General features: G+C 41.4%; 1 protein-coding gene across 1 annotated transcript; it reads left to right on the forward strand.

The window, feature by feature from the left end:
* Window positions 1–249: 249 nt before the first annotated feature.
* On the forward strand, window positions 250–9,256 carry dnaaf1 (dynein axonemal assembly factor 1). The gene is made up of 9 exons (XM_042707949.1): window positions 250–539; window positions 739–817; window positions 1,988–2,079; window positions 2,480–2,701; window positions 2,801–2,967; window positions 3,878–3,999; window positions 4,789–4,958; window positions 8,269–8,519; window positions 8,666–9,256. Exons 1-9 carry the CDS (start codon window positions 458–460, stop codon window positions 8,717–8,719), a joined length of 1,239 nt encoding a protein of 412 aa, XP_042563883.1. The 5' UTR covers window positions 250–457; the 3' UTR covers window positions 8,720–9,256.
* Window positions 9,257–14,357: the final 5,101 nt, after the last annotated feature.

Here is a 14,357-nt window from a genome sequence, read left to right on the forward strand (position 1 = left end):
TCCTCCTTTAGCATATTAGTAGCAACATCTTTATTCTTACAAGTCAACAGGTGGTTACAAAAGACCAAACGATGCGCCCAGGTCTTCTACTGGTCTTGTTTCGCTCACACCTTATTTTCACCGATTTTGCGAAAACACGTTGATAATCCAAAAGGATTTTTTCTTTGGAACAGGAAGTGTTAAAACTACAAACTTCTGGTCGACTGCCACACGATGCACCAAGCTCCGAAGTCACATTGGTCTCCGCGAGACTACACTAGTGTCATGGCAACATTTACTGTCACTAAACACAAAAACGTTAGCTATCTGAGAGGAGAAGGGTGAGAAATCTTGTGGTTCGTCAGTCTTCTTGAAACCACATTAAAGATAGGCCAAGTTGTACACCACAGAGTGTAGGACTAGTAGGCAGGTCTTTAAGCTTTTTATAGCCGAGACTTAACGCACAGATTGTTCAGACATGAAGTTAGAGGAAAACGACGTAAGAGACATTGCAGCAGACGACGTTGAGTTACCAGTAACGTCAACCATAATGTTACAAGGTAACGCCATCTATAATAAGTCATCTTAAACTTCAGTTTAGTAGTCAGCTGGTAACGGTAGTGATTCAGACGTCATAACATAACTTAACATCAGTGAGAACTTAACTTCGCATTCATAGTACTATAGTTGTTGATGTTATCATAGGTTAATGTATTACCTATATCTCCACTAAAGTTTTCTTTATTTTATAATTTTCAGGGAGTGAAGTTATGTCAAATGACGACAAAGAACAGAAAATAACGGAAAGTGAGGGACTGGCGTCAGAATCAGGAGCCAGGTAAGAATGCTATTATTTAGCATATTTCTTGTCAGGTGGTGCGACCAGGTAAAACAATTATTGAAACCAATAAATAATACGTTAAAGTGACAAATGGTTGCAAACTATGATGTACATAGCTATTGTATTGAATACACTTGTTTGTATATTTGTAAAATATTTTTTTCTGTCTTTAAATGTAAAATTGAATGCTAAAGATTTACGAAATACCTGGCACCATAATGCAATAATCTTAAATTGTTGTAAATATAAAGAACAACTACAAAATAATAATGTGTTAGGCACTGTAGACACTCAAAGGAACACTTGCTAAAAATTAACTTAGAGTAAATAGTAGCTAAATATACTGTATGTATGTATCTGACATCTGACATCTGACCCTAATAAATCTGGATAAAAGCTGATTTCATCAACAATTAATGCACCAAGTAATGTCTGACAAATGAACTCAACTCAACCCCTCTCCCTTCCTCCCTTCCCTCTAGCCAGCTGGTCTTTCTTCTAGCAGACATCAAGATTTTCTAGAGCCATAAGCAAATAATAAGCTAATCTAGAGAAAAATAATAAGTATCTCCCAAGACACTATACAGTTGATAAAGCCTGTTTACTCAGTTCAAAGGCAATTAAATATCACAACTATAACAATAGAGTGTGGGTGTGACTGTGTTCATTTAGTATGTGATGGATTAGCATTTTTGCAAGTTCCATTTAAAAAAAATCCTTATGAGAGAATGGAGGTTTTGGAAAATCGTGAAAATAACACTTGTGGAAGTTGAGTGACCCCGCATTTGATTCTGTTCAATAAAAGGCATGTATATGTCATCTCCGTATAGACTTTAGACCCATTGTATCTCTAAAATATGCCTGTTGCTCTCCCTCTGCTAACAGTGACTGACTACAAAGCAAGTCACTTACCCAATGCTTGACACAAGGTGAGCAGAAGCTAACCATAGTTAGCTTTACCGATTGGGGATCACTCAATTCAATTCAATTCAATTTTATTTATATAGCGCCATAACAATACAATTGTCTCTAGGCGCTTAGTGTTCTCACAAGTGTTCTCACAACAACTTACGTGAACACATCGATTAGGATCAAATCCTTAGGATTCGATAGCCACAATCTATTGCATAGTATTTACATATACTGTTTTTTCTGCCTCCACTGCAGGATCACAAAAGAGTTCCTTCGGCTCCACTGTAAAAAGAATAAACTGTACATCACACCACACCTGAATGATACACTCTATTTACACTACAAAGGTAAGGTTGCTATTCTTACACGGAGACTATGTCCTGGCCAACTGTGCTTGTGTGACATGCTATGTTTCATCTTTTCATTTCACATCTGTAGTTTGCCATCTCTGGGTTTATGTTAAATGGCATTTCTACACATTGGATGAATAAACATAATTGATCATGTTCATATAGCATTTAGCATTCATATAGCATTTAGCATTCATATATTTATTTGTTATTTAACTGTAGCTATCACAAATAGTGTAAAACAAGAAAAAGGTGCTTAAAGAGTTAAAAAATTTAAAATGAAACCTGGCAATTTATTGATATGCATTTTTTTCGTACTTGCTTGTTTTACTATTTTTCCTTCAGTAATGATACAGTATCTCTCTATCTATCTATCTCTCCATCTATCAATTTGTAGGCTTCTCTGTGCTAGAGAACCTTGATGAATACACAGGATTGCGATGTTTGTGGCTCGAAGTGAACGGGATCCGCAAGATAGAGAACCTGGAGAACCAACTGGAGCTCCGCTGTCTGTTCATACAGCACAATCTCATCGACACACTGGAGAACCTACAAGCTCTTCGCAAGCTCAACCATCTGAACATTTCAAACAATTACATTAAAACCATCCAAAACCTTGGTGAGAACACACCTACTCAAACCAATCAATCCACACACTTACACACACACACACACAGACTCTCTCATGACGGAGAGTTGATATTTCTGTGTTTTACAGCGGGTCTTGGAGAGCTGACTACTTTGCAGATTTCCCACAATGCTCTGGAGAGCGCATCGGACCTAGAGCATCTCTCCCTTTGTCCATCGATCAGTGTGCTTGACCTTTCATATAACCGCTTGAGTGATCCAAAAATACTCACCATATTGGCGCAGATGCAGAATCTGGTGAGCTCATATCTGTATTGAAACTGTCTCTAAACTCCCACAGCTACAGAGACCCTAGTTTTGCCTGAAACGCTTATACTAAAAAGACTTTTATGTTATCACGATTGACATGCACCGACTGGCAATAGTGGTTCAGGAGGTAGAGGAGTCGTAGTAGCCTCTGCCATCGGTGTATGAATGGGTAGATGTCTGAGGCATTAACGTGTAAAGCACTATATAAATGCCGTCCATTTACCATAAAACACAGACCTCCTGTTTTTTTGTTTTGACATTTATTACATAGATATTGTGTCTTCTATGAGTAAATCAATCAATATACACACTCTCAGCCTTACTGCTGCTCACAAGAGGGCAGTGTGGGCAAAACTTCATTCAGACAGGTCATATTAGTTTGGACATGGACAGGCAAGTGCTATGCTACAGAGATATTTATTTAGCACAATGATATCGTTTTAATGAATGCGTTGCCCTGATGGCACACCTCTGGATGAATGTATGAAAGTAACCAGGAGCAGGTCTTAGCCTTTCTTTGTTCAGGCCTCTGATGTGTAAATATGGGAGTGTCTTCTTTGTCCTTTCTCCCAGGTCTGGTCCACTTGTTCAGCTTCTCCTGTTTGTAGCTAGCTATACTCTTCATTGTCCCGTTTAGTGGCTAGAAAAGGGAAATTCACAAAATGTTTTAACATACTGTACATAGAACTAGTGAAAATCTAAATCTCTGGATTATTAGTATTTTGTGTATTGAATAGTGTATTTAACAGTTAACATCACACATTAACAGTATGTATAAAATATACATCATAAAATCTGCGATATTACAACATAATAACTCTTCGGTCAAAAAATTACGAGTGTGATTTATGACAAAAATGCAGACCTATTCACATCATCAATAATGTGTCTTTTTCAGCGTGTGCTTAATCTCATGGGGAATGAAGTCATCAAAAACATCCCATACTACAGGAAGACTCTGATAGTGCGTCTTAATCAGTTGACCTACCTGGATGACCGACCTGTATTTCCCAAAGACAGGTGATTTTGTGTGTGTGTGTGTGTGTGTGTGTGTGTGTGTGTTGATTGAAAACGACTTTTTCAATGTTCTCCGTTCTAAAAGGAAGCTTTGAAGCAGGTCTATAGTTGTTTAACACAGAGGCATCCAGAATTCTTTTTTAAGAGTGGCTTAATGGCAGCTGTTTCTAGTGACTTTGGCAAAGTGCCTGATAGCAGTAAGCCCTTAACTATTTGCTAGATACTATTTTAACCTGTACGTTTCAATGGCGAGCATAATTCCTGTGCTAGGAGCTAGCTCTTAGTTGACCCTGATGTAACAACCCTCTTGTGGACATGTGTGTTTGTAGGGCTGATCGACGGCTAGCTCTTAGTTGACCCTGATGTAACAACCCTCTTGTGGACATGTGTGTTTGTAGGGCTGATAGGCAGCTAGCTCTTAGTTGCCCCTGATGTAACAACCCTCTTGTGGACATGTGTGTTTGTAGGGCTGATAGGCAGCTAGCTCTTAGTTGACCCTGATGTAACAACCCTCTTGTGGACATGTGTGTTTGTAGGGCTGATAGGCAGCTAGCTCTTAGTTGACCCTGATGTAACAACCCTCTTGTGGACGTGTGTGTTTGTAGGGCTGATAGGCAGCTAGCTCTTAGTTGCCCCTGATGTAACCACCCTCTTGTGGACGTGTGTGTTTGTAGGGCTGATAGACGGCTAGCTCTTAGTTGAACCCTCTTGTGGACGTGTGTGTTTGTAGGGCTGATATACAGCTAGCTCTTAGTTGAACCCTCTTGTGGACGTGTGTGTGTGTGTTTGTAGGGCGTGTGCAGAGGCGTGGGCTGCCGAGGGGATAGAAGGTGAGAAAAGGGCGAGGGAGTTATGGGAAACTCGGGAACGCAGCAAGATACAGGAAAGCCTGGATGCCCTGACTGCCATGCGGGACAGAGGAGTAAAGCAGTGCCAAGCCAAAGAACAACTGCAGAAAGGAGGTACACCATCAAACTATACACCATCAAACTATAATGACACATATTCACATGATTTAGTCTAACCTTTCTGGTTGTTACACCCAAAGTTAAGGACAATTGCATATCCATGAGAATATGCAGCATAGTTGACCTGTGATTGTGTTTATGGAGTGTTTTATAAAGCTGTGTGGTTTTGTATGGGCTACAGTAGTGTAGGCTACTACATATGCATGAATCAACTAACATGTTGGTGTAGTTATCAACATAGAAGCCTAGGCTATAAATGATCTGAATGATCAGAATTTGTTTACGTTACGTCGTTTGATAACAGTGTGTATTGACAGTGCTTTGGCATTCACATTCATCACGCCCCAGCTTACAAAATGTGGAGGGAGTGAATGACAAAGCTCCGTTGATTTTTGGCTTCTGCATGTGGCTAATCAGTAGGATCTAAATCTTTAACTGGTGGTATGTGGCATCAGGAAGTACATGCCACAGGCAGGAGGCGGGACATGCCAGTAAACCGCCAATCAGCAGCTTTGCCCATTGACAGCCAAGTGCACGAACGAATACTGAGCGAGAAGTGTTTACAGGATTAAATTAAAGTTCGTAGTCAAAATGTTATTTAGCTGCAAGCTAATAAATGTTGTGGTAGACCTACCGTGTGTTGAATATTAAAGTTTCAGTACGTATAACGTTATAGTTTGATGAAAGATAACAAGCTCCTTTTACAGTCAAGTAGGCTATTGCTTTTACCATGGTAAAGATCATTTCAGCCTTTATATTTATAATACAACAGAGCAATCTGGCATAATTACATCACGAGAGTATGTTAACTCCACTCCAGTGTGCGGTATTTAAAGAAAAAAAATAAAGGTCCTTACAGCTCTTGCATTACTGTAGAATAGAATATTGTATCGCTATGCTACCTATGCCTTGTTTATATCGCTCGCCGTGACCGATCACGTAGAACGTCAACGGTCGAGGCTGCTGATTGGCGGCTCACTGACATGCCCCGCCATATACTTCCTGATGCCATCTGACAGTTAATTCTTTAACTCTCTCTCTGGCCTATCTTGAGTTTCCGACACCTGATAAACTAACCATGGATAAATCCAAGAAAAGAAAAGTTGCAGAGGAAAATCGACATTTTAATTCAGCTTGGACAGAATTGGGGTGAAAAAGTTTGCGGCTCTAAATGATTTTTTTTTGGTGGGAAAGATACCAAAATGGCTCTTTTGATACAAAAGGTTGCCGACCCCTGGACTAAGCATTGGTTCACAGTAATGCGTCTCAATAGTGAAGATGACAACTGAAATCCAATGAATCGAAGCCATAATCATAATCTAAGACAATCTTGCCACAGCACGCCTGGTGTGCCTGGTATTGCACTATGTAACTTTGGTGGACAGGGCGCAACACTGTTCTAGAGAACTACCTAATGCTCTTTAGCACCACCTCACACAACAACTAGACCCTTCTGCTAGCTATAAGAAGAAGTTAATGCAGTATTCTCTGTATGGACATCATGGCGACGAAGAAACAGCGGAAGATGCTATCGGAGGAAGCTAGGAAGAGAAAAAGAGAGTAACCGAGCAAGAGTCCATCTCTGACTGGCTTCTACTTGCTGGCGAGAGCTAGAAGAGACTAAAGGATGCAAGTCAGATGCTTGGACTAGTCCGTAATAACGTGTTAGCTGTCTTGCTATGGCTTGTGTTGCTCTTGCTTGATATTTGGCTGTGTTAGGAAAGTTGTCGACTCGCAGGTTTTTTTATCATAAACATCCCTGCCTCTGTTATTTATGAAAGAATGCGATGTAGGCTGTAACCGTATTTGTGTCATCCCTGTCTCCCGGAGATTTGTAGTTTTTTCAGATGCCTAAAGTCATCAACCTCAGTCCCGTCTCAGGCTAGCATGAATACATAAATTCATCTCACGCCAAAAAGTTGAATCAGTCTTCATCAGTCTTACGCCAAATAAGCCTCGGAAGTTTGAAACCTTGAAAACCTAACTCAGATAGCTTGTGGTAGATAACACTGTCCAATGTATATTATGCACAATATGTGCCTTTATCATCTCATCCTGAAATAACTGAATTGTTCATTACTTTAAGTAGTGTCTCATTTAATAAGGGCAGTGCATGTTTAAGTAGTTTTGTAGGGGTGGGGTCTAGTAGGCACGTTAATGATTGAAATGAGAGGATCAGGGAGTGAGCTCAGGGAGGTCAATGGGTGTGAAGGATTCTAGAAGTACACCAGGTTGTAAGGGGTGTTACCGAGTTGGTCATAGTGCATCCCGAAAGGGCTACAGGGTTTTAATTGTTTACATTTTGTTATTGAAAAAGCTAATAAAATCGTTACTGATACAGGTTTAGGAACACTATGTTCGAGTGCATTGTGTTTTTTTTTTGTTAGTCTAGAAAAAGTGTTAAAGAGAAACCTTGGGTTGCTTTTATAGTTTTCAATCAATTAACATTAACATTCATTGAATGAAAAGAATAATAGGCTGATTTTGCATCAGAAAGTGCGTTTCTATACAAGGCGAAGTTTGGTGGAGTCTTATTCTCTTTTTCAGTGGTGCAACAGTGTCAAGGGTTGAGCGAAGCACACTCGTGAGTACATCTGTTAGTAGGTCGATGTGAGGCGGGGATGTGCTTGTGCCATCTTCAGTGCCTGGAAGTAAAGTAAAACGGCTGGTAGTTTTGACATTCTGTTTAGTCTTGTCAGACTAACAATGGCTGTAGAAGTAGATTAAATCCAATGTTGTTGAGTTCTAATTGCAAGTAAAAAAAGTCGTTCCTCCATGTGTTTTAATGTGTTGAGCATGCCAAGTGGAGCCCAAAGAGTCAATGCTTTAACCTAGAACCTAGTGATGCGACTGAGACATTTGCTTATCTGTATATTTCAATTAGTTAAGTTATCTTTAACAATCATTTTATTTACCAGTGGATTCACTGGGAGGAAAAGGCTTTACAGTACATGTCAATACTATTCCAATGTTTGTATGAAAGCAGTGTGAAGAAAAGGTATTGATAGTCCTGAAAAGTCCATTTGGCCCATAGGAATCTTGGGTCAAATATTCTGTTTTAGCTTCTTCTTCTAACAGACCATTGATCATTTTAATGTCATTTCTGAGCAAGATCTGTGTGTGTGTTCCATGTTCCTACAAACCTGTCAGAGAGCCAGTGGTCTCCAATATTGTATTTGCAGTTGAGGATATCAGCAGATGTAGAGTTCAACCAACCAGACTGCTACTGCATCTTATTTCAATTCCATGTTCAAATATATACACACACATACTCAGACAAACTGTTCCCCTCCCTTTCATATAGATCTCCAGCACTCTCCTGATATGTCCCAAGTAGGACTGAATCAATCACTAGGTCATCACCAGTCAACATCTGAGAGGATCTTGGCCTCAGAGCCTGGTGCAGTTGACTTGTCAGGATTTGAGAAGGATCACGGCGATAAATCTGCTTCGGAAAAGGACCTGTCAGCATCTGGCCCCGATCAGGATGTCCCAAAGCTCAGTGACCAGATTGATTCCCCCATTGTGCCAAATAAGGGTACCCTCTGGATCAATGTGAGCCATATTGACAGACGCATGCATGCATGCACACAAATACAAAGAAACACACACACCAATAGCATGAACATGAAATACATTAACATACACATAATCAACATTAAGATTACCCCAGACATTCAAACTGTCCTCATGCCCCACAGGATCTGCCTGATCTGGAAGACATCCCTGAGCATACAGAAACAGTGAAGGTATGAACATACATGCTCACACACACAAAGACCCCCGCTTTCAGGTCCACTACATCCATTGTTTTTTCACTTTCTCCCTCCTTTTTTAAATAGGATGCTTCCCATCCACTGATAGAGGTCGTCTCAAGTGATGACTAACTATGGAGTTAACCCCAGACCTTCCCTCACAGCCAGAGTCACCAATCACAGCTGTTCATTCCGGAAACACTGGCAAGGGATGCCTCCGCTGCATGGAAGAATGACTCATTAAACACGGGTGAAATTGGCTTAATGGACATCAGTGCAATGCTAGTTCAACATTCATGCCACATGGAACATTTTGATATATACCTATATATAGTAGGATGTAGCATTGGCTGCAGTTCTGCCTTCATGTCCATTTGAATTGTATTTCATGTTGGTTATTCATGTCTAGACTAACTGACAGAATAAGACTATTTAGCCAGTATGACCACTTAGCATGGGCATTATTGGATGTTAATGACGTATGTTGTTATGCAAGTCATGTGGAAGGATTTTTGAATAAAAACGCTTGCAGCATAATTAAGCAAAGTTAATGAAATAATAAGTAAAGCTGACTTCATAAACGATACATACAAATTTAAGACGGTATATTCATGATACATGCAAAATGAATAGTGGATAAGACGGGAGAGAGCATTCAAGTATCAAGCTTAGTGGGTATACAGTGTGCTCGTAAGGTTACTTTTACAAGGGTAAGTACATCAATGAAACAGAAAACTATATAATGTATGGCGATTATTTACATTACTAGGCTAGCACGGAGTATGTAATAGATGTATCATGAGCAGGTCCGAATGAATGCATGACAGTGTGGCGGGGATGGGTGGGGGTAAGCAGTGGGTTTCTGCAGTAGATCAGGTGGAGAGACAACAGCAGTGTCCAACAGCGGAGACACTCTAGACTAGGAGGGTGTGTGTGTGTGTTTAGATCAGGTGGAGAGACCACAGCAGCATCCCACAGCGGAGACACTCTAGACTCGGAGGGTGTGTGTGTGAGTGAGTGAGTGAGTGAGTGAGTGTGTGTGTGTGTGTGTGGAGATCAGGTGGAGAGACCACAACAGCATCACACAGCGGAGACAGTCTAGACTCGGAAGGGAAGAAGAGACACATTGACAAAGTGAGTGGGCAGAACTCGGCTGCCTAATATTAATGATTATGATGATGAGGAACGATGTTTTCTCAGCCGTCTGCATTTGCAGGCAAAGGTCAGGTTATAAGAGAGAACATTTGGTTAGTAAACATCAATTTGATAAACAGATAGAGATAAATTGTTAAACAATTAACAATAGGCTTGTGAAGGACCGGACGGTCACCCCACGTTCTTTTTGGGGATGTGGCGACTGGACGGGGTGAAGTTGTGGGGAAAAAACACTGCACAGGAGATGGTGGCTTTTGTATACATAAAATATATCTCTATTTAACAACAAGGGGGAATACAATCCCCAACATATGTGCCCATAAAATAAAACATACAAAAGAAACGTACAGGCCGTACTCAAGGGCTTTTAAAGTCACCTTCACCTGGGTACCTGCTTGTCCAATTGAGGCCTAATCGCAGGAACCTACTCGACCCAAGCCAGGCCCCAAAACATGCACCGTGACTCAGCTCTCAGCGAAGTACATACACAGGCCTTACAGAAAACAATCACAGACACAAGGCACGAAGACAAGGCACATAGACAAGACATACAGACCAAACACAGAACAGAGGCACAACAGACACACAACAAGGCCAACAGTAACCACACAACTAGTTACAAAACACTTCTCCTCACATCAGGGAAATGTTTTACCTTATGCCTCAAAACTAGTCCTTGTTCTCAGTGTTCTTCATAGTCTTTCTCAGCCAGCCTCCTCTTAACAATGAAGCACCCTTTAAATAGGGCAGAGCCACTTTGGCTTAATTAGGTCCAACATTCAAATCAGGTGAGCCAGGACCCAACCATTATGGGGGAGGAGTCCAAGAGTCTTAAAGGGCACCATCCCATTTTGCCATGGTGAGGAGGGGGAGAATTCACCTTCTCACAAGGCTATATGGCCATTTTATCAGTATTAATGCCTTTACATAATGTGATATAGAAGGGGATGCTTGTGTATTATAGAAGGAGACTGCTTGGCAGTTTTGTTGAGTTATAGTTGTGTAGTACCTGTAGCCCTAATCAGCGGTACTAGTAGAGGCACTAACATCTACCTAGGTTCAGGCAGTGGTATGCCTTGATTAACTCACAAAAGGTACTCCTGAGGTCCAAAAGGTAGTGGTTGAGCATGTCATTAAGAACAGTGACATGTCTTCCCAGTATCATGGTCATGTCAAACTTAAACTCAGGTCTTTCTCAAGGAAGATTCCATGTCCAAATTCTGAGTCTGATTATGACACATGGCGCCACAATGTCAAGTTCTACCTCACAGATGCCACCATGTCTGACAAACATACTGTCAGAGAGCCTTCTTCAGCCCGCCACCCACGTTTGTACAGCGTCTTGGACCCAAAGCAACTCCCCATGCCTACCTTAACCTACTTGACTCAGCATATGGCACTGTGGATGACGGCGATTCACTTTGTGCAAGATTCCTGAACACCAAACAGAACTCAGGCAAGAAGCCTTAGGGCTATTTGCAACGATTGCAGGCCACCTTGGCTAAATAGGCGGCATTGCTACTTGTAACATGGAACGCCACCTGCTTAAGCAATTCTGTAGAGGTTGGTGGGGGTAGTGGCCAGCTGTTAATTACCAGTCTTGAACAAAAGATAAATAAGCCACCCTCTTTTTCAGAGTTACTTATTTTTCTACGTACCAAGGAGGACTGGCAAGCTCAAGGCAAGTCCAGCAGAATTAACCGCTTTTGGGGCTTCTTAAAACCAAAGCCCAGGCAAATTCCCTTACGTTGGGGTTGGGGGGATGACATTAACATAGCCTCTGCTGCACATAATGCATCTTCCACTGATGCACGCAAGCTGGGGAAAGCCAAAATGGCTTCCCTGAAAGCATCCCAGAGTCAATAGTTCAAGACAGACGCCTGCTAAGCCAAGTAAGAAATTGAAGTCTAAAACCAAGGCCTCCACTGAGGAAATCCCCTTGGATCCAGGCGCTTTTAAACTCACACAGAAACTGCGCCCAGGATATTGTTTCAAGTGCGGTGAGGACGACCACATCGCGCCATCCTACAGTAATGAGTTGAACCCTGAATTAGTTGAGATGAATCATAAAGAGATGAAAAGCAGGCAGCCGGCCTGGGAGGAAAAAAATGTGCATGATTTAAACTGAACAGTTCCTGAGGAGGGACTATCAGGAACTGAAACTAAGCACAAATGTCCCAAAAGAAAACTTCAGGTTTTCAATTAATATCTGTTGGTATTTGATGGAGTCCGTGATACCATGTATCCTAACAAGATGTTGAGGGCCTTTGGAAGAAAAACAGCCCCACAACATCAAAGATCCGCCACCATACTTCACAATGGGTATGAGGTGCTTTTCTGTATGGCTAGCTTTCTGTCTACGCCAAACCCACCACTTAAAGCAGCAGTAAGGAGTTTTTGGCTTGGAGCTCCCCCTAGCGGCTAAACCTAGCGAAACCTGTTGAAATTTGCTTTCCTCGTTTATGACAAACTAGCTAGTTAACAACTTTGCTAACACAGTCAAGAAAAGATGGCTAGCTCTGAATCGAACTTGTATCCAAATGTGTCTTTCAGCTCTCGCCATTGAGTAAAAGCTGTTCCGATAGTGACTGTCACTACCCGATCCTAGTCGTGCATGCTCAGACACAAAGTACCAGGCGGCTCCAGAAATCTTACAGAGCGGAGTAATTTCCCTACAGACCCCCGATGGCAATTGCGGAGAGGCCATTCTCCATATTAAAAGTAATTGTAGCGGCACAATTTTTTTCAAGCTGTTATTTTAAGATAGAATTGTTACATAATGTTACTTTAAAAATGTAAAACATGACTGGTAATATTCTTCAGTTAGATTTTAATTATAAGATTTTCTAGGGGTGCCAATAATTGTGGCACCCATGTTTTGGAGAAAAATATTTTATTTAATGTAAAAAAAAAAACGAATTCTTTCAATACTTTTACTTCAATGAAAAGGTAAGAATTTTGTGAATATTTTGAGTGAAAGACATTTTTTCATAGCCTGTTTTGCCCGTATTCACTAAGGGTGCCAATAATTGTGGAGGGCACTGTATCTTGCATCACTGTCACCTCTTGGGTGAAGCTGACAACAACCTACCTTCTATCACCTTGGTAGAATCCCTTGCCCTTCACCTTGATGCAGTGCCAGACATACAGTACCAGTCAAAAGTTTGGACACACCTTTCATTTTTTTGAGAAGTGTTTTCTTTACTTTTATTATTTTCTACATTGTAGATTTATACTGAAGACATTTAAACTATGAAAGAACACATATGGAATGATTTACTAAACAAAAAAAGTTTCATCTACCATGTAGAAAATAATAAAAGTAAAGAAAAAACTTCTTAAAAAATGAGAAGCTGTGTCCAAACTTTTGACTGGTACTGTATATGGAGATGAGGGAGCACCAGGTTGTTCCACCATGAGGTCTGACCCAGTCATTGAACATGTGATCGGCCTGTTGGAGATTCCAGAGCAACTGCCAACCCCAGTGCTGACACCTTGGAGTTTCAGTTAATACGCAATGAATGGAAATGGTTGGAATTGAAAAATGGTCTTCTCTATAGAACTCACTGATCTGAAGACTGCTTTACTGAAAGAACTCTCAACTTAGTCAGGTTGGCTGCAGATGTAGAGAAAAAGATAGTCAAGTGGACAATGTTTCAGGAGAAAACCCCAGAAGAGAAGAAGAAAAGTCACCGTACAGCCCATAAACAGGTATGGTCCAATCAGAACCCTGCATAGGGACCTCTTACTCCCTTCCGGTGACCTATCTTAAGCAGAGGAACTTGAACAGGCCGGGCCAAAGGTCCACCAGCCAAGAACCAGGCGCGGACAACCTGAGCTCCTGGATGAGGATTCGGAGTCTGGGGATGACTCACCCTTCTGACCCACCCAGTTGTCTGTTGTTCCTGAGCAAAGGTTTGTTCAGGTGTATGAAATTCGGAGGACACAGCAACCCACTGTGACTCCAGTCGTGAACGGTAGATGCTGACCAGTGGTGCCAATGCCCTCCCAGCCTCAGAACGAGCCCCATATGGGCCATTCTTTGTTCCCTGCTGAACCTGTAGGAACATCCCCTGAGATGGTAGGAGAGGGGATGAGTGGAGCCAGGGATTATGTATGAAAGTAGATTGGTTAGCGGAGCAGTTAAGAACATTGTAGAGCTCTGAGGGAGACCCTATTCTCAGAAGCTCCCGGACATCATTTCCTGTTTGATAGAGTTGCTGCTACCTACCGTGCACTCTGTACGGTTCTATGCTTCTAACTGCTTCTGTACTTAAAGTAACACTCAATTTGACATGTTCAATTGAATAGCTATATTAGTTATAACTCCTTTAACATTCCTAGTTTATTTATTTCAACAATCAAATGCAATCACTGGTTGGGCTATGTCGATTTCGTTTAGTCCCGGCATGAAATATGTCCGAAGAATATAAGTGTGGGCAGGGCTACACGTGTTGGCTACAGTATGGGCGGGGCTACACGA

The sequence above is a fragment of the Clupea harengus genome, chromosome 6 (assembly GCF_900700415.2).
Source record: "Clupea harengus chromosome 6, Ch_v2.0.2, whole genome shotgun sequence".
Taxonomy (NCBI): Eukaryota; Metazoa; Chordata; class Actinopteri; order Clupeiformes; family Clupeidae; genus Clupea; species Clupea harengus.

Bases quoted from the DNA above. Each gene is read 5' to 3' on its own strand.
- dnaaf1 (XM_042707949.1), top strand. From the start codon at position 458: ATGAAGTTAGAGGAAAACGACGTAAGAGACATTGCAGCAGACGACGTT. The intron at 540-738 runs GTAACGCCATCT...TATAATTTTCAG, and splicing joins GTCAACCATAATGTTACAAG to GGAGTGAAGTTATGTCAAAT. The intron at 4,000-4,788 runs GTGATTTTGTGT...GTGTGTTTGTAG, and splicing joins CCTGTATTTCCCAAAGACAG to GGCGTGTGCAGAGGCGTGGG.